The 23,455-nt window shown below is 36.8% G+C and overlaps 2 protein-coding genes and 1 long non-coding RNA gene across 11 annotated transcripts in view; 1 reads left to right on the plus strand and 2 right to left on the minus strand.

The window, feature by feature from the left end:
* Positions 1–21,725, minus strand: part of LOC112651481 (uncharacterized) — a 29,644-nt gene extending 7,919 nt beyond the window's left edge. Inside the window, exon 1 of one of the 5 annotated variants that reach the window (XR_003130829.3) lies at positions 21,582–21,724. This is a non-coding gene — a long non-coding RNA (uncharacterized LOC112651481). Of the gene's footprint in view, positions 1–6,762; positions 6,784–11,477; positions 11,493–21,581 lie in introns of those variants that run through there. The other 4 variants (XR_007410353.1, XR_007410354.1, XR_007410355.1 and 1 more) reach the window with 4 other exon arrangements.
* LOC112651479 (uncharacterized) overlaps positions 1–23,455 on the plus strand; it is a 105,608-nt gene that overhangs the window by 20,926 nt on the left and 61,227 nt on the right. For 4 of the 5 annotated variants that reach the window (XR_007410350.1, XR_007410351.1, XR_007410352.1 and 1 more), the window contains one exon: positions 22,177–22,308. The exons of the other annotated variant lie outside the window; for it this stretch is intronic. The gene's annotated coding sequence lies outside the window, so the exon portion shown is untranslated. The remainder of the gene's footprint in view (positions 1–22,176; positions 22,309–23,455) is intronic. 5 annotated transcript variants of the gene reach the window in all.
* Positions 5,483–6,753, minus strand: LOC112651480 (non-histone chromosomal protein HMG-17-like). The gene has a single exon (XM_035715344.2). The coding sequence runs from the start codon at positions 6,688–6,690 to the stop codon at positions 6,310–6,312; it is 381 nt and encodes a 126-aa protein (XP_035571237.1). The 5' UTR covers positions 6,691–6,753; the 3' UTR covers positions 5,483–6,309.

Here is a 23,455-nt window from a genome sequence, read left to right on the forward strand (position 1 = left end):
TTTCTAGAGGCATTCTGCTTAGAAAATTGTCTCCTACTAGCAAACTTTCAAAGCAGAAAAAAAAAGACTGAAAGACTGATGTCAGGAAATGTGCTTTTTCCTTTGTTTTTCTCTTTGTGGAAAAGACCCTTATTTGCTCACCAAATGTCCATGCCCCTTCTATCCATCTTCTTTCTTACTAATAGAATTCTGTTTTTGTTTGCTTGCTTATTAGATATTTTCAGCTGAAACACTTGATTTCCTAGCCTCTCTTGTAGATAGGAGTGGCCAATAAGGCAGAAATGGAAGTTTATGTGTAGGTCTTCTGGGAAAACTACTTAAAAGGGTCACAGACAACTAGCATGTACCTCCCTTGCTCCTACTGATTTCTCTCCTTGATTAGAACCTGTGGCCAGAGCTCCAGAAGCCATCTTCTATTTGAGAGATAACCTTGAGGAAGAAGCTATACAAAACAAGTAGTTGGAAGGGTTGTGTGGATCTCTGATTATTTTCTAAGGCCATCATATCATTTCTGAAGGGCTGTATTATCTATTGCCGCATAGCAAATTACCACAAGTTGATCAGCTTAAAACAACACTCATTTATTATCTCATAGTTCCCTTGGGTCATGAGTCTGGGCATAAGTCCTTTGCTCTAGGTCTCACAAGGTTTCGATCAAGGTGCAGCCAGCATTTTCATCAAGAGTCTTGACTGGGGAAAGAATCTGCTTCTGGGATCACTCAGGATATTGGCATAATTTATTTCCTTGCAGTTGTAGAACTGAGGTCTCCATTTTCATGCTAGCTGTCCTCCAGGGAGTACTCTCAGCATGTAGTCCAGGACAACTCCATGTGGCCATCTCTCTAGTTCACAATATGGCTGTTAGCTTCTTCAAGGCCAGCAGAAGAATCTCTCTCTTTAAAAAAAGGCCGCTTCCTTTTTTAAAAGGCTTTTGCTTGATGAAGTCAGGTGACCCAGAATAATCTCCCTTTGGGGGAACTCAAAAAACAGTCAATTTAGGACCTTAATTACATCGGTAAAGTTCTTTCACCTTTGCCACATATGGTATCCTAATCAGGTGAGTGACTTCCCATCATATTCACAGGTCTTGCCCACACTCAAAAGGCATGGGTAGGGCAGCCCTGGTGGCCAGCGGTTTAACGCCACCTACAGCCTGGGGTGTGATCCTGGGGACCTGGGATCGAGTCCCACATCGAGCTTCCTGCACAGAGCCTGCTTCTCCCTCTGCCTGTGTCTCTGCCCCCTCTCCCTCTGTCTCTATGAATAAATAAAAACCTTTACAAAAAAAAAAAAAAAAGGCATGCATAGCAGAAGGGGAGAAGCTTGGAGGATATCTTAAGAGTTCTGCTTACAACACTACCCATGGGCTTTACATCCAGAGGATGAACTTTTCATTTCTTTGGCCAAATAGACAGGGACATCTGTATTACTTGCAATCAAACACAATTCCTAATTGTTAAAATATCTGGAAAGTAATTATAATGGAAAATATATAAAAGAATAAGTTAAAAAAAGTAATTTCAAATTAATACAAAAACATGTTAGTTAAATGCATAAATTTAAACAAGAGTCAAAAATAAAAGTCCTCGGGATCCCTGGGTGGCGCAGCGGTTTGGCGCCTGCCTTTGGCCCAGGGCGCGATCCTGGAGACCCGGGATCGAATCCCACATCGGGCTCCCGGTGCATGGAGCCTGCTTCTCCCTCTGCCTGTGTCTCTGCCTCTCTCTCTCTCTCTCTGTGACTATCATGAATAAATAAATAAAATCTTTAAAAAAAATAAATAAAAGTCCTCATATATATAATAAAACATGTAATCATATATTTATACATATATGCATCTGTATTTTAAAAAATTGAATCACACCTCACATGGTATTGTCATAAAATGTTCATGTTTGTTAATGCCTTCCCTCCAAAAGACTACTAGGAATTCACGTTTAGTCAGTCAAACATGCTGGGTTTATTGTTCGTTGCAAAGAATACTTCACACCATGGAGAACTCTGTAGTGTGTTGGTAAAATGGTGTTTGAAGGGATTTAGAGGATTCATGCCGTGGTTTGGTGACTTTGGAGAAGAAGTCAAGGAAATGGAGATTTGCTTACTCTGGAATGGGTGCTATCAGGAAATGGGGAAAATTCTATGATTGAGTATCCTAATAAATCTTTTCTAGAAGAAGGAAAGACTAGAAGGAAAATAAAGCTGTGAGGAAGCAGCAGTCAAATTAGCCAAAAGATATTTGATATTTCTGTGGTTTGTGCAGTGCCCTGTGCTTAGAAAAAATTATGAAGTGGTCTTTATAGTGACAGAGAAATAGAGCCTCATGTTGATATTCTGTGAGATTGTTTTGTTTGAACAGGAGAAAACCGAGTCTTAGCTGGAAGGGCCAGGTCAGCTCCTAACAATTAGCAGTAGTGAGTGAGGCCCAGCTGTAAGCATCAGGCCAAGTTCCTGGATGTCAGTGGCTGCTTTTCTCTTTCTCCCAGAGAATCTCTCTACTGAGAGAAAAAGAGAGACACAAATGATGTAATACATTGCATTGAACTAGGGATAGAGAGGGAACATTCCTCAGCATCTTAAAAGCCATCTATGAAAAGCCCACAACAAATGTCATTCTCAATGGGGAAACACTAGGAGTCTTTCCCCTAAGATCAGGAACAAGACAGGGATGTCCACTCTCACCACTGCTATTCAACATAGTACTAGAAGTCCTAGCTGCAGCAATCAGCAACAAAAAGAAATAAAAGGCATTCAAATTGGCAAAGAAGAAGTCAAACTCTCCCTCTTCACAGATGGCATAGTACTGTACATAGAAAACCCAAAAGACTCCACCCCAAGATTGCTAGAACTCATACAGCAATTTGGCAGTGTGGCAGGATACAAAATCAATGCCCAGAAGTCAGTGACATTTCTATACACTAACAATGAGACTGAAGAAAGAGAAATTAAGGAGTCAATCCCATTTACAATTGCACCCAAAAGCATAAGATACCTAGGAATTAACCTAACCAAAGAGACAAAGGACCTATACCCTCAAAACTAGAGAACACTTCTGAAAGAAATTGAGGAAGACACAAAGAGATGGAAAAATATTCCATGCTCATGGATTGGCAGAATTAATATTGTGAAAATGTCAATGTTACCCAGGGCGATTTACATATTTAATGCAATCCCTATCAAAATACCATGAACTTTCTTCAGAGAGTTGGAACAAATTATCTTAAGATTTGTGTGGAATCAGAAAAGACCCCAAATAGCCAGGGGAATATTAAAAAAAAAAAAAAGTAGCTAGGGGCATCACAATGCCAGATTTCAGGTCATACTACAAAGCTGTGATCATCAAGACAGTGTGGGACTGGTGCAAAAACAGACACATAGATCAGTGGAACAGAATAGAGAATCCAGAAGTGGACCCTCAACTTTATGGTCAACTAATATTCGACAAAGTAGGAAAGACTATCCACTGGAAAAAAGACAGCCTCTTCAATAAATGGTGCTGGGAAAATTGGACAGCCACACGCAGAAGAATGAAACTAGACCATTCTCTTACACCATACACAAAAAGAAACTCAAAATGGATGAAAGATCTAAATGTGAGACAAGATTCCATCAAAATCCTAGAGGAGAACACAGGCAACACCCTTTTTTAACTTGGCCACAGCAACTTCTTGTAAGATACATCCATGAAGGCAAGAGAAACAAAAGCAAAAATGTTTTATTGGGACTTCATCAAGATAAGAATCTTCTGCACAGCAAAAGAAAGAGTCAACAAAACTAAAAGACAACCTACAGAATGGGAGAAGATATTTGCAAATGACCTATCAGATAAAGGGCTTAGTATCCAAGATCTACAAAGAGCTTATTAAACTCAACACCCAAGAAGCAAACAATCCAATCATGAAATGGGCAAAAGACATGAACAGAAATCTCACAGAGGAAGACATAGACATGGCCAACACGCACATGAGAAAATGCTCCGCATCACTGGCCATCAGGGAAATACAAACCAAAGCCACAATGAGATACCACCTCACACCAGTGAGAATGGGGAAAATAAACAAGACAGGAAACAACAAATGTTGGAGAGAATGTGGAGAAAGGGGAACCCTCCTGCACTGTTGGTGGGAATGTGAACTGGTGCAGCCACTCTGGAAAACTGTGTGGAGGTTCCTCAAAGAGTTAAAAATAGATCTGCCCTACGACCCAGCAATTGCACTGCTGGGGATTTACCCCAAAGATACAGATGCAGTGAAATGCCAGGACACCTGTGCCCCGATGTTTATAGCAGCAATGTCCACAATAGCCAAATGTGGAAGGAGCCTCGGTGTCCATTGAAAGATGAATGGATAAAGATGTGGTTTATATATACAATGGAATATTACTCAGCCATTAGAAACGACAAATACCCACCATTTGCTTTGACATGGATGGAACTGGAGGGTATTATGCTGAGTGAAATAAGTCAATCGGAGAAGGGCAAACATTATATGGTCTCATTAATTTGGGGAATATAAAAATAGTGAAAGGGAATAAAGGGGAAAGGAGAGAAAATGGGTGGGAAATATCAGACAGGGTGACAGAACATGAAAGGCTCCTAACTCTGGGAAACGAACAAGGGGTAGTGGAAAGGGAGGTGGGCAGGGGGGTTGGGGTGACTGGGTGATGGGCACTGAGGGGGGCATTTGATGGGATGAGAACTGGGTGTTATGCTATATGTTGGCAAATTGAACTCCAATAAAAAGAAATTTAAAAAAAGAACTAGGGATAGAGCAACTATAATCGGTCTATTACACACATAAATATATATGTAGAAATATAATGTTGTTAATAGTTCTAGACTTTATTTCAAGGCATTTCCATGTTTGAAATGTCCTATTTTGGTGGGATGCACACACACACACACACACATATACATACATATATGAAATACAAACATATATATACTTACAGATATATATTTTTAAGAGAAAGCATTACTCTAAAGATAACTATAGACACATTTATAATACATAATATATAACATCTACTATATCTACTTTGTTGAGAAAAAGCATTATTAACCATCTGCACCCTGAATCAGTATATTAGTGAGAACTTGTAGGATTTATCTCGATTGGTCTTTGTTTCAAAATTGTATAAAATAAACAACTAACTGCTGCTGCTAATATCAACATTTTCTAAAAATATGTTGAGTATGTTGTGTCCTTCTAAATATTTATCTTTTTTAATAACCTCAATAAGCTATATTTTGGGAAGCTTTTTGGGTGGGCAAATAAATACTTCCAACCGAGACAAAATGAAGAACAGTTCAGTTTAGCATTTAGAGATTCCTCTAGCATTTACAGAGATTCCCTTCTTATCTACTCATCGAAATGTCCTTTGTCCAAAATAGGTCTAGTCTATAATGATTTTCTCCTTAAAGTTGGAGAAAGAAGAAGGTTGAACTGGTTGAACAACCACTCTGTTTTCCCATTTGTTTGTTTGTTTGTTTGTTTGTTTGTTTGTTTTCCAAGCCAAACTGTATCCAGCTTTATTAAAGATACTTTTCACAATCATGGTATTTCAGGAAGGACATGGGCGGACGATTGTTAACAGCATACAACAACTTTCAAAGCCCCTTCTTCAATGGACTACCGAAATCAGAAAGCCACTATAAAACCCAATGAATTCTTCATGTGATGCTCTGAACAGGGAAAGTTTAGAGTGAGGGTTGACAGTTCACATTTAGCATGTTGTTTAACAACTTTTCACAAGCCGACCCTGACTTTCAGGAAATGAAATGAAAATGGTAGAATTATCAATCTGAAGATCTACAAGCTAAAAAAAAAAAAGGAACTCTTGAGGGACGCCATCTCAGTGGTGACAATGTAAAGTCCGGATTGCATAACATACTGGGAACCATTTCTTGGGGTCAGGTTCCAACAGGTCTCTGGGTTTAAGAGAATCAAGTCTATGTTGAAGGCAGAGAGAGAGAAGAGGACATAAAAAAATGAATTTTAGTCTTTCCACACCACCAAGGTGGCTCATGTATGCCAACATCAAAGAATCCCTCCTCCTGGGAGTCCAGAGGAAGTTTCTCAAAACTAGAAGGGAAAGGTGTTTTTCCCCTTGTTATCAATCTAGCTTCGGAGATATTCTATTAGTGACATATGCCCTTCCCCCAAAACAACAATGAAATGTTCTGTGTGCTAACAACATAGCTTTAAAAAAAAAGTAAAACAAAATTCTGCATTTTTATAAAACTTGATAAAAAATAATATTTCAAACTGTACAGGCACCAGAAGTAGAAAGTTATCAAAAAATGCACACACTTCACTTGGCATCTCCAGCACCTTCAGCTTTCTGTGCCTGGTCTGTTTTGGCATCTCCGTTTCCTGCAGGGTTATTTCCATCCTTGCCAACATCAGCTTTCATCTTTTGCCCTTTGGGTACCTTCTCTCCCTTCCTTTCAGGGGCCTTTTTAGGCTTGGGCTCTGGCTTTGGAGGAGCAGGTTTAGCAGATAACCTTGCAGATCTTCTCTGTGGCTCATCCTTCACCTTGGCTTGATCTCTTTTAGCATCCCCTTCAGCCTTTCTCTTGGGCATGGTGGTGACGGCGGCAGGACGCAAGCGCTGGACGCGGGGACTCAGTGGCACGGGCTTTGGCTGGTCCGGGGGTCGTTCTAGCCTCTTCTTCTTCACACTGTACCCCATCTTTTTATTAAAGAAAGTGGCCCTTTCCAAATTCACTCTGAAGTTCCAGCTGGAATATTGTGCATTCCTCACCTTTTCAGTCTTTCAAGTATTGCAAACCTTCTCTACAAAGTGCACAGTTATCTGAAATGAAATGTGGATTGCTTGTAAAAATAAGTAAGGAAAACTTGTAATTTCCTAGAAAAAAGTCAGAAAATGAGAGTTATCTTTGAGTGTTTGGATTGAATTTCAGTATTCAAAGGATGAAATCTTTCAGAATCTTTCATTTAACGTTGTTGAAAAACGTGTGATGTAAGCACAATACCGAACCTTCTTTCCATAACTCCTGAAAGGCTGCCATAGAACATGCATTTACATCAAGTCTTTGAGATGAGTAAGCAGTTACCATAGATCAGCTTAGCAGCCAAAAGGGCACCAAATTCATTATTCAGTTTCTCGGTTCTTAATTTTGCCAGGTGTTCTATACACATGCCTCCTGCAATCTGTAAACTGAAATGTTATTTTATATCCAGGTCACCTGATAAATTAAAGGGAAAGAGAACAGGTATTGCTGTCTCTTGAGAAGGTACCTTGATGAAGCAGGTGATTTTTATCACCTTCCACATCATATGGTATAATTGCCCAGATGCTGGAGGGGATATCCTGCCAAACTCTGAACTCTATGAGAGTCATTTGTATGCCTAGGCTGGTCGTGATTGAGCTCAAGTGCCCAAAAAGATGATCTGGACTATAATACAGTCAGGCATAGTCTCCCACCCTTGGTTTATCCATTCTAGGTTTATTTCCTATTCCTATTTGGCCACTGAAGCACCCTCATTGCTCTCAGTTGATGCCTCTGGTGAGTTGAGGCAGCCCACTTACCTGAGGTTTGGTTGATTTTCAAACACCAACCCAGAAAATGCATTCTGAAGGTATCTGCTTCAGATTTCCTAAATTCATGTGTGGAAAGTCTACTCATAGAGAAGGTAAAGTTTAAGTCTTAGTTGCAAGAGATACATGAGACAAATCTAATTTTCCTATTCTACCATAGTTCTATACCTCTAATATTAAAGATTATATTTTAAAATCAAAAGATTGATGTGATGCATCATACCTCTATACTGCTTTATCTCTATTTTTTAAAATTTTTTATTTATTTATGATAGTCACACAGAGAGAGAGAGAGGCAGAGACACAGGCAGAGAGAGAAGCAGGCTCCATGCACCGGGAACCCGACATGGGACTCGATCCCGGGTCTCCAGGATCACACCCTGGGCCAAAGGCAGGCGCCAAACCGCTGCGCCACCCAGGGATCCCTATACCGCTATATCTCTAATATTAACTGTGTAATGCATACCTCTGTACTTCTAATATTAAAGATTATATTTTAACATCACAGGGTTGATGTGAAAAAACTAAGATAATTGATGAAAATAATTTGTAAATACCAAGCAGATTGATTCTATAGGCATTGTAGTGATGGAAGTAATGGTATTATTATTATCATCATCATCATCATCATCACTACCATTATTACTACTGTTATTATCATTGGTAGTAGTGATAGTAGTAGCATTAGGAAGGATATAGTAGATCTGTTTCTGTTCAAGTCACCAAAGACTTAAGAATGGGAAGGACACTAAGGATTTAATTGCTAGTTAATAATTTGCTGATGATTATTATATTTTTTCTAGCCATGTAGAAATACATAGCTTTATTTTTTTCTTAGAGATTCCAGGCATGTTACCTATATATATTTATGTTTATGTGTGTGTTTAACATGCCAATAAATACTAAGATGAGCACATATTCATTAATGTTGTGCATGTATTTTGTAAGTACCATCCATGATGTAATGTGTGATATTATATCACAACATTATAACTTTATTCACACATGTTATAGTACACATCAAGTTAAACAGAAGCTAATACCTCATAACAAAGACCAACTATCATATATATTAATTAAAATCCGATCTTAGTTCTCTTACAAAGTATAAATTATCATAATATTGTGTAAAAATGTTAAATTGATCTTGGAAATGCAAGTATTTACACATATATGTGTACTTCTAGCACATTGTTTTACTAACAAGTACCAGTAAGTCTAATGAAGGCAGCTCAGTGTAGTTCAAACAAGTGTTTAATGCAGACAACATGAGCATAAATCTTGTCTGTTCTTAATAGGCCTTAGAGATAGGAACCTATTTTATAGATAAAAGTAAATGCTAAAATTATAATCTTAATGTGCATATTTAACCAGTTTTATAATTTTACAATCGTTTGATTTGAGGCATTTTTAAAATATGCATTACCTATAGAGTGAAGTCTACTCTTCTATCTTTGTTTCAGTGAGAGTGTAGAACTGACATTATCATGTCTCTATATGTAAGACTCTTTGTGGCATGTCCAGTAGTGATAATGTGCTTTGAACCATCACCAGTCCTCTGTCCTTTGTGACATTCATCCATGAATAAAGTGAGAAGAGGTAGAAAATATAACAAAATGGTAACCAAAGCCAATTTTAATTGATGTAGAAAAAAATATCAACCCCACTTGGTGGAGAACTTTAGCTTTATTTTCCAGAATCTTTCCTCATCTGCCTGTAGCAAAACTTAATCTATAGGGTTTATTTATAAAATCGAGAAAGACTTTCAAGATTTGCATGAAGTAAAGTTATTTAACCAATTTGAGTGGACTGGTGGAGGGTTGTAAAAATTATGCTATTTTATCACTTTATCTAATTTATCAAATTTGATGAAGTGTGAATGTTTGTGATTTAAGTTCATACAAACTTCCTTCTATTGGCGACTTTGACCCAGCTCTTACTTGGGCATAATTAAGTTGATGTATATATACACACAGTATAAAAGAGCCAGATGTAAAGTGATAAATGTATTTTGGATATCAGTCTTTTGGATATTTATTTTCCATATCATAGCAAATCTCTAGAAGATTGACTGAATATCTTTGATCAGTCTAGATATTTGGCATTGCATTGATAAGGTTTCTGAAAACAGCCATGGTAATTGGTTTAATAGACTATAAATAAAACACATGTGCTCCTGATGAGCACACACATTTTTTTTAAGATTTTATTTATTTATTCATGAGAGGCAGGGAGAGAGAGAGAGGGAGAAAGAGAGAGAGAGAGGCAGAGAGAGAAGCAGGCTCCATGCAAGGAGCCCGACATGGGACTTGATCCCGGGTCTCCAGGATCACACCCTGGGCTGAAGGTGACGTTAAACTGCTGAGCCACCCAGGCTGCCCAGCACACACATTTTTAAAATTAAATCCTACTTACTGTTTATTCTTGTAATCATCTGTTATATCTAATTGACCTTTAGTGTTGCAGTGAATTGTATTACCTAATGAAAAATGTCTCTATTCTTCTTTCTACCTTTGCTAATTAGTTTTAAAAGTGCCTAAAACACATTTTTTTCTCTTTGAAGGTATTTTTGTGACATTTGGTAAATGTTATTTTTTTATGTGTAAATATATATAACCACTGTAAATGTGTGTGTGTGTGTGTGTGTGTGTGTGTGTTAACAGATGAGGATTCAGTTTCTTTGTAGTGGGGACAGACACTATAATTCAATCTGAAAGATGAACAATTTAAAATTTTAATTACTGGTAGACTATTGTACTTTCAAACTTTCTTATGTTTGGGATTCCTTCAGAGCACCTCAAGGACAATTTAAGACTCAATTAATTGAATTCTTTAAAAAAAAAGATTTATTTGTTAGAGAGAGAGAGAGAGAGAGGGATAGTGAGAGAGAGCAGAGTGTCCTTGCAAGCAGGAGAAGGGTCAGAGAGAGAGGGAGAGAATGCTCAAACAGACTCCCCACTGAGCATGGAGCCTCATGTGGGGCTGGACCCCATGACCCCTAGAGCATGACCTGAGCTGAAATCAAGAGTTGGACACTCAACCGACTGAGCCACTCATGTGCCTCACAATTAATTGAATCTTAAATGAATAATTATGAAAAAGATATTCTGCGTTGAATCAGAGTGTATTGGCAGCAAAGAAGTGGCACACTCAAAGGGCTTAACGAGAGTTATTAATGAAGGGATTATTTAGGTAAGTGCGGGCAGGGTTAAGGGAACCAAGAGGTAGTGAAACAGCTGGGGCTAGCAGCAGTGGGGAGTCGTTATCATCCCTATGCTTCAGATGCTAGAAGCTGCAGAAGGGAGGACAGTTGTGGCCAAAAGGGCAGTGATCATGGGTCACATAGGAATAAATACTCTACCTCTCTCTTCCAGCTTCCCATTGCCTGCTGGTACCTCCCATTCATTGATCTCAGCTAGAAGCCGGAGGTTAGCCTTCTATGGCACAGATCAAGATGGAGAAGTAGAAAATGGATCTGATCTGGGAAGCCAGAAACAATTAGCACAGACCCTGTATTCGATTTTTTATTTCTGTTGTAACAGATTATCACAAATTTTGTGGCTTAAAAATAACACAAATTTATTCTCTTATGGTTCTGAAGGTCAGAAGTCCTAAATTTAAGGTGTCTACAGGACTACATTCCTTCTGGAGGCTCTCGGGGAAAGTTAGTTTCCTTGCCTTTACCAGTTTCTAGAGACTGTGTATTCCTAGACTCCTGGCCTTCCTCCAATCACTCCACCCTCTGCTCTGTTGTCTCAGGTCCTCCTCTCACTCTGACCCTCTTGTCTCCCTCTCCTAAGGACCCTTGTGGATACATTAAGCCCACCCATGTAATCCAGAATAATGTCTTCAGTTCAAAATCCTTAACTTAATCCCATCTGCAAAATCCCTTTCGCCACATAAAGTAATGTACTCACAGATTCTGAGGATTAGGACATGGACATCTTTGGGGAGCCATTTTTCTGTTTGCAGACCACAGACCCCAACTAGCCTATTAATGTGAAAGAAATTGAAGTCTCTGCTATAGGGAGATTAAAACTAGAGACTGTGTTTACACATTTCACGACTAACAACGAGTTACTTTTATCATTCGAAGAGTGTTTTCTTTTTTGAAGAATGGAAAAAATGTCAAACTAATATTCTGTTTAATGTTAACATGGTTGTATATATGTAGGCCTTTATATTTTGAATATCTTCTAAATGTTCAACTTCTCAAGTTACCTTCTCCATATCTCATGGCATGACTACTTCAACATTTTTCATTGAAAAAAAAAAAACTGACTTGGGGAAATAATAATTAGTAAGGTTTATTGAGTTGTTAGGTTTTTCTAGCCATTTTCATATACAATGTCCCTGTAAGAAAGATACTATTATTAACTGCATTTTAGAGATGATGAAACAGATATATAGATTAAGTAATATGTAATATAACTAATAAGTGGATATGTTGGACATCATTTTCTATTCATTTCCCTAGATCAATTTTCCACTCTGCATGGCTCTGGGAGGTTGAACTATTCACATTGCATGATCCAGGCCCTCTTTTTCTCTGGTTTCTGATTGGCTTTAACTAAAGGGAGAGGTCAGCAAGCTTGGTGGTGAAAGAAGAGAGAAATGGTGTTGCTTTTCATTACTGTACTGTCACTCCATCTCCCTTCCTGTCCTGCTGCATAGAGAGTCTGCTTTCTTATGTAGCTATAGCTTCTGTTAGGTGTTCTTTCCACTCTCACCAAATTCTGGAACTACCATTCCTTGAGTTCTTGAGGGTAGTAATGGTTTTCATTTTTGCTGGTCCTGGGGTTCTTTGATGTCTCCTGTTATTTCTTTCTACTTTCCCACATCTCTGTAAATAAATCCTTCATTATTTTCATTTAAACCCCTCTGAAAGTGCCATCTTTTTCTCTCCCTTTGGAAATTAGCTGCGATTTGATTATAAGGATATTTGAATCAGAAGCTGAGTTTTTAATCGTTTAATACATTGACTTTAACAAAAACACGTCTCCCAAACAAATGAATTTACAATTCAAAATGAATTAGTTGCATTTAGTCAACTGCTTATATACTTATTTATAGCTGCTAATTTTTTAAAAATGACTAATTTGCTCAATTAAGCCAGTTTAATAATTTTCGTATGTGGACATGGCGTATCTTATGTTGGGTTTAATGAGCATACTCTGTAATGAATCTATCTGTAAATATAAAGCCAATTGACCCTTGTTATTATTCTGCCATCAGTGAGCATTGTTTATAGCATCTTATCTATCATGCTCAGATTTTATGCTTTGCAGTGAGTTTGGGTTCAACTCATTAAAATGGGAAACTCATCAAATTCTCTTTCAGAGAAAAGAACTCTTACCCTGCAATATACAATACATTTCTGTTCTTTTACAGATTTCTTTTCACTACTTCCTAAGTGATGGTGATGTCTGTTTCCTTGACAACAAGGTTGGGTGAATGCTGCAATGATACCCAGTGCATGTCAGATGTATTCATAAAGTGAGTTGTAGTTGTTCAGAGGAAATATATCAGAACAACCTTGTCTTCTTTTGTGAGCAAAGATACTAATGAAGGAGCTTCTCATTGACAACGATTTCCATGGAGCAGAGGGGATAGGTACACGTGATACTTAATACCGACCTATCATGTTTTTGCATTTGTTTACTCGTACTGTTCACTTTTTTCCCCCAGTTATTCTTAAGTCACACATACTGACCAACTAGTTTATAACTTGAAAGCTAAACAAACATGTCATCTATTTTTTTTTACAACTATGGCATATGGTTAAAAGATAGCATGATAGTCTCCAGTGGTCTTTGCACCTAGAATATGTAGTTCAAAGTGTATTGTGACAGTATAATAGTCATTCTGGGCTCCAACAGTAGATCAATCGGAAGTCTTTCTTACCAGTTGTTCCTGTGAGTCTAAATTACAACGTCTTTATTGATAAACCTGTAATGTAATAGGATCCTAAAATGACTTTTGGCTCATTTTAAAAAGATATTAGATTCTTTTCATAGTCACCTAGACATTAAGTGTATATTGATGTGTTTGAATTATTTGTAAATTTCTCATTCAAACAGTACATATGGAATCTCTATTAAGGGGAATATGATTAATCAACACTTTCCTTTTCCTGACCAGACAGATAACAGTTTGCTCTACTTGAGTAATGAGCTTCCTGAAACTAAAACCTGGGACACATTTATTAAAAATTAAATTATATATATATGATGTAATCTTGTGATTATGGAATATAGACACTAAGGCTTTACAACTTCAGTTCTCTTCAATATTAAGATGTTTTCCCAATGGTTAAGGATGTTTTGAAGTGAATAGATTAAATTTCTATTGGGTAAAAATGAGAATCAGTCCAGAGAGCTTATACTTTTCCACCAATTGAACACATTGATAATCTAACTAAATATTCATAACAGAATTTCTTTCACGGATCATGAAGGTTATGTCTATTGTAGTTATTAACAGAAGTTTATATCATCCACAAAACTACCAGATCCATATACTATTAGTAGCTGTCATCAGTTGGGTGCCCTGGGAAGCAAACTTCAAAATTAAAGATGGTATGTAGCAATTTTGTTCTTTGCAAAAGGATGAGAGCAGGGTTAGGAAGAGGCGAAAGTTGGGCATTGATGCAAATGTAACAAAGGCTTTGGCCTACCTTATGGGTTGTTCTGGAGCTAGGATGGCCCTTCTAGCTTGTCCAAAATTAAGGTGAGGAAGCTAGTCCTTATAATTCCATATTTACTAGTCATTGCATATGGGCTGCAGAATCGCAGATTTGGGAAGCTCAAGTTCCACAAGTAGGTCACTGGGAATCAGGTAGGCAGGGCCATGGCTATTTCTGTCATTTGGTTCTCAGATCTATGTATTATACCTATGGGGGTTGTTGGATTCTATAACAGTCATTTGTTTACTGTGTACACTGTTCCCTGGAGGATAGTACCATCATCCTTACATGGTAACATATCCAAACTTGCACCTTGGCTGTGATTTTGATAGGTCATTTCATGCTCTACAAAGCCATAAGCCTCTGTGTGTGTAATATGTGACAGGACCAGTGGACTTCATAGTAATGTGCTCACTATCATAACTCCTGTGTTGTGAAGTGGACCCATATGTCTAATGCAAAGTTATAGGGCATGATGTGTTAGTATATCAAACATCCTGTAAGCCCTTGAATGATGGTGCTAGTTAAACCTGTATGGACAATAAAGTTACCCTCACCCTTGGAATACATGTCAGTCACTGGCAAGGTATACCAATAACACTTATCATGGTAGAGGGATCGAATGTAATAGACTTACCACCAAGTGACTAATTTGTTTCTTCAAGGAACAGTGCCATATTAGGTGCTCATTGTTGGTCTCTATGACTAGCAGTTGATAATTCAGCTATAACAGTAGCTATATCAGCTTTGGTGAGTAAAAACCCACCATCTTTAGCCCACATTTAGCCACCACCTCTGCTTCTATGGCTACTATTATTTATGTGCCCATTTTATTAGCACTGTGGTGGTTAATGATGGATTTGGACTGATGTCAACTGGCTGAATTGTTCTATCCATCTGGTTGTTTAGTGTCTTTCCCATGGTGGGCATTCTCAGGATCAACACTTGTGGGAGAAGAGAATGAAGCAGGATTGGGCTAAATAAGAAATTGTACTATTGTACAGTCCCAGTGAGGCCTCAGGTGATACCATGAAGGGCTTGAAACTTTAATGGCTCTTCAGAGTTGCTCTGAGTTGGGAAAAGAGAGCTTGGCCTTTATAACACTGAATCAATGAGTCACTGACTGTGGGCTGGCCTTGAAAGGCAGATATAATTTTGGGCAAGGTGACTTTTTTCAGTCCACTTCTCCAGGGTGATTATAAGGTGGAGAAAAACAAACAAAAGACTTGACCACAATGAACTTGAGACTTTAGGAGAATCTTCTTTCCACCAAAACTAATCTAACCCATGCTTCAAATCAACCTGGATTACCATCCCAATAATTTTTAGGTTTATAAGAATGAAGCCTCCTCCACTGAGGACTGAGATGTGACTAAACAGGCCAGAGATCTAAGCTGTCAGATAGACTACCTTTGGGAATCAAGTCCATCTGAAAAGTTCCTAGCTGCTAGTGATAAAAAAAAAAAAAAAAAAAAATACACCACCAGTTTCCTGCAAATGGAGACTGACATATGCAGGGAGCTCTCCCTGGTGCTGCTTAAAAACTTGACCAAAGACTGCCTCCTCTGTTTCATCTTCTTTCAAATACTGCTTATCTGATCTGTTTTTAGTACATCTTGCTTAAAGGTGTTTTATTTTGCCTCCTTACAATCCTGCCAAATCTCCTGGAAAACCTCTGTTGCAATTGTGATCTGATCTGATTCTAAACATGTACCCAACCCTAGTCATCACTTATATCTGCCACCCTGTGACAATTCCTCTCTCATTAACTCACCCTATATTGTTTTGCTCAGTACACAGAAATCATCTATTGAAAGCTAAAGTTATATGCATGATTCTTTTTAAAAACATGAAATTCATTGGATTAAAATGCAAACTTAGTGAGGAGATTTGGGATATCACATGAAGTTGAAAGATCAAAATGCTTGTTAAACTTTATTAAATAGTTGTTCAGTATTTTACACAGAAAGAACAAAAGCTATATATCAAACTAAGTGAATTAAAATTAAGATAGATGATGAGAAACACTCTTTTTTATATGTCAATTTTTAAAAATGCTACTCATTATAATATGGATTTAGCTACATAGCTTGTCAAGTGAATATCCATTACACCTTTGTGTATCCCTTTAACATCCAGATTGGAATACCTTTTTAGATAGAGAAGAGCCTGAAAAAGGTCTTTAAGTTTACCATCCATCACTGCAGAAATGTTAAAAAAAAAAAGCATTTCTTAAACAAACAAACAAAAAAAACCAAACATTTCTTCAGACAAATGTTCAAACTCACAAGGATCTTGAAATCCAGATATGATGTAAGGGCATACCAAAGAGAGGAGGTATGAGCTTGAGAAAAGAGATAAGAAAGCAATAGAGCATATTTGAAACATAGTAAGTAGAGCATATGGTTGGAACACCAGATATTCATCACACTAGTAGGAAAGAAGGCAAGGAACATATAGACACTGATAGGACTATTAGAAGCCATAATGCCTAAGACATCAAGTAAACTGATTAACAAGGGAAAAGATGCAGTATTAATAGTGGCAATGGGGGAAGAAGAGATACTAAAAGCATAGATATGGATATAAGATTGTTAAAATGGCCTGGCTATGCAATTTTTGAAGGCATAAACTAGAATTTGTTAGATTAATAGAAATAAAAAGAAGATAAGTGGGAAAGACATTTAAGAATTATAATTTACAGAATTTGGTGACTAATTTTAAGTTGGAGTGGATTTTTATGGGAGATTTTTATAAGTCAAAGAAAGCTAAAGTGTTTAGCTTGGATGGATGAACATTACATGAGTGTCCACTAATTTAAATAGAACTATTATGAAGAATTTGGTTGGGAAGTTATGACGTGGCCGCAGAACATCAGATAGGAAAGCAAAGGATAGGTCTAGCACTGAAAAGGGAAGCTGAGTTGAAAGATTAAGTTGTGAGCTACATAGAAATTATAGTCATTGGGGCACATGGGTGGCTCATTTGGTTAAGCATCTGTCTTCCACTGGGGTTGTAATCCCAGGGCTCTCTGATCATCAGGGAGTCTGCTTTTACCTCCTCTCCTTCTGCCCCTTCCCCCACTTGTGCTCTCCTTCTCTCTCGCTCTCTCAAATAAATAAATAAAATATTTTTAAAAAAGAAATAATAGTCAAATTAAATTAAGTGGAAATGAAATAGGTTGATCTACTAGTCTGTTGAATCCATCTGGATCTTGGGATCATGTGTCTGTAGTTTGAGGGAATTTCCACAAGGTGGTGATGCATTCTTACTAGGTAGCATAGACTTGAGACTTCAAAATAAATATTAACAAGAATCCAAAGACAACTATTTTTTAGCTTCTTCCTTGGTGGTCTTCTGAAACTACCATTTGATGTATTATATGAAAATGTTCTTGAATAACAAAATATACTATAATTTGTATTATTATTTTCTAAGATGTATCAAAAGTGTAAAGGTTACTTGGAGTAATTAAACTAATCACAAAATTTAGGATCATGTAAAGCTGCCTCAAGTTTCCATGTAAAAATAAAACATTTTCTCAAATTCCTGGCATAATTCATTATATAATCTCTCTTCTGTTTGCTTTTATGACAGAATACTCATTTAGTTCTTATTTTCCAAATAAATCTCTGTTTTCCCCACTAGCCTCATATTTTTTAATGTAAATAGTATTTTCTTTCTGGGTTTGGAAGCATTGTTCTACCCACACTCTCAAGAAATTCAAATCCTCTTGACAGCTGTATCCCACTCACACTTGCTTAGAGGTCCAAATAAAAACAATTCTCTTCACATGTGAATGAGTCATCACTGAATCATATAATATTACAAATATACACGTATCTCTAATTATCACTTATCTGAACTCTTAACCACATACTCACTATGAATACTTGCAAAATTTCCCCCACATTCATTATTGAGAACATAGTAATAGTAAAAACAATTATATTGCATTAAGAGTTTGAATGAGATTGTGTAGATTGTTTTAGTCATATCTTAACTCTTCTAATAGGATCTTTGTTTAAAAGTATTGTGCAGGGATCCCTGGGTGGTGCAGCGGTTTAGCGCCTGCCTTTGGCCCAGGGCGCGATCCTGGAGACCCGGGATCAAATCCCACGTCAGGCTCCCGGTGCATGGAGCCTGCTTCTCTCTCTGCCTGTGTCTGCCTCTCTCTCTCTGTGTGACTATCATAAATAAATAAAAATTTAAAAAAAATAAAAATAAAAATAAAAGTATTGTGCATTATCTATTGTCTTCTTTACATTATTAAGTGAAAGGATCTTTTAAGAAATTAGGCAAACCTAAAGTCCAGAAAATCCATTCATTGATAGAAAAATTCTAAGTGCTAAATTGAATTGAGAGATGAGAACTCATAAAAGACATAAGCCAGGCAAAGCACTTGTCTTTGTTTACCAGACATGCAATAATTTTTCTTTATGTGAGAAAGTTAAAAAAAAAAAAAAAGACAAGAAAAGAAAAGAAAAAAAAATGTGAAAATTGTTGTTGGTACTAAAAAACTAGAGAAATAACCAAGCATTGTGTATTAAAAGCCCCAGTCATTGTGAAATGCCATAGAGAACCATGTTGAAACAGCAGAAAGCATTCAACATCTTCAAAGACTTGAAGAAAAGAAAGGGAGAAGTGAGGTCACCGAAAGACCTTAGTTTAAGTAGGTTCAGGATGCTTCAACAGCTTTTACAACTATGCATGACTATGTAATTTGAAAGTCATAGGTGAAGCAACTGCTGCTGATATTCCTCAATAAATTGCAGGAAATTATTGATAACATGGTTATTATGCAAAAGCACATTTTCAATTTTGATGAAATTGGATATCTTTAGAGATGAATGTCATCATGTAGGTTTATTTCAGATAACTGGGAGAAGACAGTGCCACACACCTGAAGCTTTCAAGGATAGGCTAGCATTGCTTCTAGGTGGAAATTATGGAATACTGTTAAGCTAAAAATTTGTAAGCTTGTCATTCCCTGAACCACATGGCCCCTAAGGGATCATTGAAGAGTGCTTTGTGAAACAAGCATTTAATGATTATAGGAAGTGTTATCTTTGTGATTATTCATAATGGAATACATGAAGGAGGAAAATCTTGCAAACAAACCTCTTTTGATAACAGATAAGTTCCCAGACATTCCTCTATTATTGATTAGGAACATCTTATCTGAGTAGCCTCCCCCCCCCCCCCCCCCCGGTTATGTTTTTAGTTCCTGTAGTTATTGATTGGGAAGATCGTATCTAAGTGGTCTTTTTTGGATTCTCAAATAGTATGTGTAGTAGCTGGTATGATATTACTCCATTAACAGATTTATGGACTAGTTTTAACATCAAGAAAGTCCTTAAAACTTAGCAATCAGGTTTTGGCAAAATGCATCACAACATACAAAGAACAAATGTGAAAGATACTTCGTCTCACAATTTGTGACTCTTTTCCAACGTTTTAGGAAATGGCTGATGGAAAGCAAAAATCCTTAGAGCTTGTGGGGCACCTGGCTCAGCTGGCTCTTAATTTTGGCTCAGGTCATGATCTCAGCCTTGTGGGAGCAAGCCCTGTGTTGGGTCCTAAGTCGGTCCCCAAGTTGGACTCAGTGCTCAGCAGGAGTCTACTTGAGATTTCTTCCTCTCCCTCCACCCCTCCCCTTGCTCATGCTCACTCTGTCCCTAAAACAAATAAATCTTAAAAAAAAAAAAAAAAAACAACTTTAGAGCCTGCAAACAGATTTTTTGAAGTTAATAGTGGAAATGATGAAAAATTATTAATTTCAAATAGCAAAGAACTTACCACCAAGGAATTAATTTAACTTGATGCTCAATATAGGACAAAAAAAGAAGACCACATATATTGTGCATCAAATCTTTAAAAGAAATTTAATATCAAGTAGACAAAATGATTACTCTTGCAAGTGATCTCAACATGGAACAGTACATGTGGAGCCCAGGTCATCTACGTTGGTACCTTGAAGTACTATATTTTCTTGTTAAAATTGTAAGCGGACTTTTACAGCAACCTTGGCCTGAGAATGATATGATTACAAAGAGCTCAGCCCCTTCAGGAAAGAAGGTTTGAGTTGCACTACCAGATTAGTCACTGTGATGACTTTTGTGTCAGTTTGATTAGGGGGCACTCAGGATAATTGATCAAATTTATCCTGGGTATGTTTGGAGGGTGTTTCTAAATGAGATTATCATTTGAATAGATAGACTGAATAAGGTAGCTTGCTGTAGTAGTAGTCATCCAGTCAATTAAAGACCTGAATATAGGGCAGCCTGGGTGGCTCAGTGGTTTAGTGATGACTTCAGCCCAGGATCTGATCCTGGAGACCCACGATCAAGTCCCAAGTTGGGCTCCCTGCATGGAGAGACTGCTTCTCCCTCTGCCTGTGTCTCCGCCTCTCTCTCTCTCTCTCTCTGTGTCTCTCATGAATAAATAAAATCTTAAAAAAAAAAAAAGAGACCTGAATATAATAAAAAGACAAACTGGCTCCAAGAGAGGACTGCTTGAACTGGGGCATTGGTCTTTTCTAGCCTTTGGAGTGACATTGAAACAATGGTTCTTCTTGAGCCTGATAGCTGATAGTTTTCCATTTACATGTAAAAATGTATATTTCAAAACCATATACACATGGCAATATGCTAAATACTATTAGAAAATAGAGGTAGATTACAACTCCATTACTTTCCCAGGAGGAAGAATTTTAGGGAACATAAAATTCTCCCAATGAAAACTTTACTTCAGTTTCGATTCAAACAGCTAATGGTGATCTGGAACCTTTGCAAATGGACCTTGGTTGAAGTTATTTGTTGAAGACTGGCCAATGTCTAGGCTCATAATCAACATTAAACCCTTAGGAATGATGATTTTCTGTATTTCAAGTTCAATTACTTGCATTATGTACATGTAAAATTTGAAGTTAATAAATATAAATGACATATTTTACATGTGAGAATTTTCTACATTTCACTTATAAATTCATTGAGATGCCATTATTCATGGGTTATGTATTTAATTTATAGATTTGTCATTTGTTTACTGGAATAAGCAAATAGACTTTTAAGACCAACTTGGAAAAGATTTGTGTATTGTAAGGACATGAATCTCTAAACTTGAATATTTTCTTGATTGAAGTTATTTCTTTTAAAACAGAAAAGTGATGATTTATGTAAAATTATCTTTCTCATTTTATTTCTCATATATAAATGAATACTTTTTTCCCCACTTGCAATCTTCTGTCTTTCGTTACAAAATATAGTGTCACAGAGAATTATAAAAGTTATACTAATTATACATATATATGTTTATATGATCTTAATTCCCCTACCTTTTTAAACTTCTGCATGCAGGTCCCTTTAAAAATTCCTTAGTCTGACAGTTGGCAGTTAGTCAATGCTGAACCAACTTCCTGTGAAAGGACATTATTTTGCATGTCCTTTGAGACTGGATAATTAATGTGTAACGTTTTACTTAAAACTCTAATTAAGTTTAAATTAAAATTCTTTGGGGTTTTAATAGAGGAGGAAGCATTTTGGTGCCTTTTTCACTTAAGCGTTGTATTTGCCAGCCTGTCTGGGTTAAAGCACCTCCATTTATATAAACTTAATATTGTTGTTTAAATGTTGGCGTTTGGTCTGGAAACTTTAAGAAAACTTTGTTGGTTTTTTTTTCCCTACCCTCTATTACACTTTAATTTATGTTAAAGATATTATAAAACAAATAAGGCACTCATTTACTATTTACTTCTTGCTAGAAACTGGAAAAGTACTATTTACTCTTTTCTCAGAACTTCACTGATAAAACACTATAAATTAAGACTCATCTTAAAAAGCTTTTCTTTCTATTCTCCAAGGAGCATAGCTAGCTACATATGTAAATATTCCTTTCTCCATCACCCTGATTTTCTCCCCTCTGTTCTCCAGGCACTGGTTCCATTCTGAGCACCAATCATATGGATATGAAAATTCATGAACAAGCTTTATCAGCAAACATTACCAATTGGAGGACTGCCTTGTCTCTAGCTTGAATACATACTCCACCCCCATCTTTGAGAGGTATCATCATATCCTGAACTTAATGTGTTTTCAAATTAATTTTTACATTCAATAAATTGTGTTAGTTTTACCCACTCTGCAATATCCCTCCTTTTCTACCTACAGTTCTCAAAATTAGGAAAGAGTTTTAACTTACAGTTAATCACTTATTGTTATTCCTACCCAAGAATATTTTTTAACTTAAAAAAAATGCCTTTTTTTAAGTAGTTGGTAATTTGTCAGATCTAAAGAATAGGCCAGATTTACATAAAGCCATAGACATAAAAAGTTCTTAGATATGAGCTGATATGTTTAAGTCTTTAAGGTGGATGTTTGCCAATGGTTCTTGTGACTGAATGGTGAACATTTCTGGAAAAAAATAGGTCAACCAGTTTATTGAAAAATCCAGTCACGTTGAATTTTGGCTTTAGCATCTACATTCCAAGCAGGTGGCAGCTTTCAGAAATGTGTTGAATTTTTCTATTCTTTTATGACATTGTAGTTAAATGTCCAATAGGAAATAAATGAGGTGGGACACCTAGGTGGCTCAGTGGTTAGGTGACTGCCTTTTGGCTCAGGTCATGATCCTGGGATCCAGAATCAAGTTCCTCATCAGGCTTCTGAGAAGAGCCTGCTTCTCCCTCTGCCTATCTCTCTCTTTCTCTCTCTGTCTCTCATGAATAAATACATAAATCTTTAAAAAAGGAAATAAATGAGGATTTATTAATTTAATAAATATATTAGATAAATGAAAATGATTATTAATTTATCTAAATATGGTCTCTGCCAAGATTGAATGAAAAAAGTGAAATAAATAATAGTATATTTAATGTACATACTATTATTCTTTCTGATCTGTGTTTAAAAAAATTCCTTTTTTTCTTAAAACGTATGGGACTCATAGCATTGTTATAATACACACATTCATTATTGCCACAAAAATAAATTAATTAATTAAAACAGATAAAAACCACTATTTTTCATGAATTTGCATAATTACTGGTAAGTTAAATTATATCATCCATAATTATAACTTGTAACAAAGTAAATAAAGGGATAAAATAGATTTTTAATAGTAGTGAGGGGTGCAGTGGCAGTCAATTAAGTGGCAGTCAGTTAAGTGTCTTGGTTTCAGCTCTGGTCATGATCTCAGGGTGGTGAGATCAAG

This window comes from Canis lupus, chromosome 4 (genome assembly GCF_003254725.2).
Source record: "Canis lupus dingo isolate Sandy chromosome 4, ASM325472v2, whole genome shotgun sequence".
Taxonomy (NCBI): domain Eukaryota; kingdom Metazoa; phylum Chordata; class Mammalia; order Carnivora; family Canidae; genus Canis; species Canis lupus.

Excerpts from the sequence above, each read along its gene's own strand:
- LOC112651480 (XM_035715344.2), bottom strand. The coding sequence starts at position 6,690 with ATGGGGTACAGTGTGAAGAAGAAGAGGCTAGAACGACCCCCGGACCAG.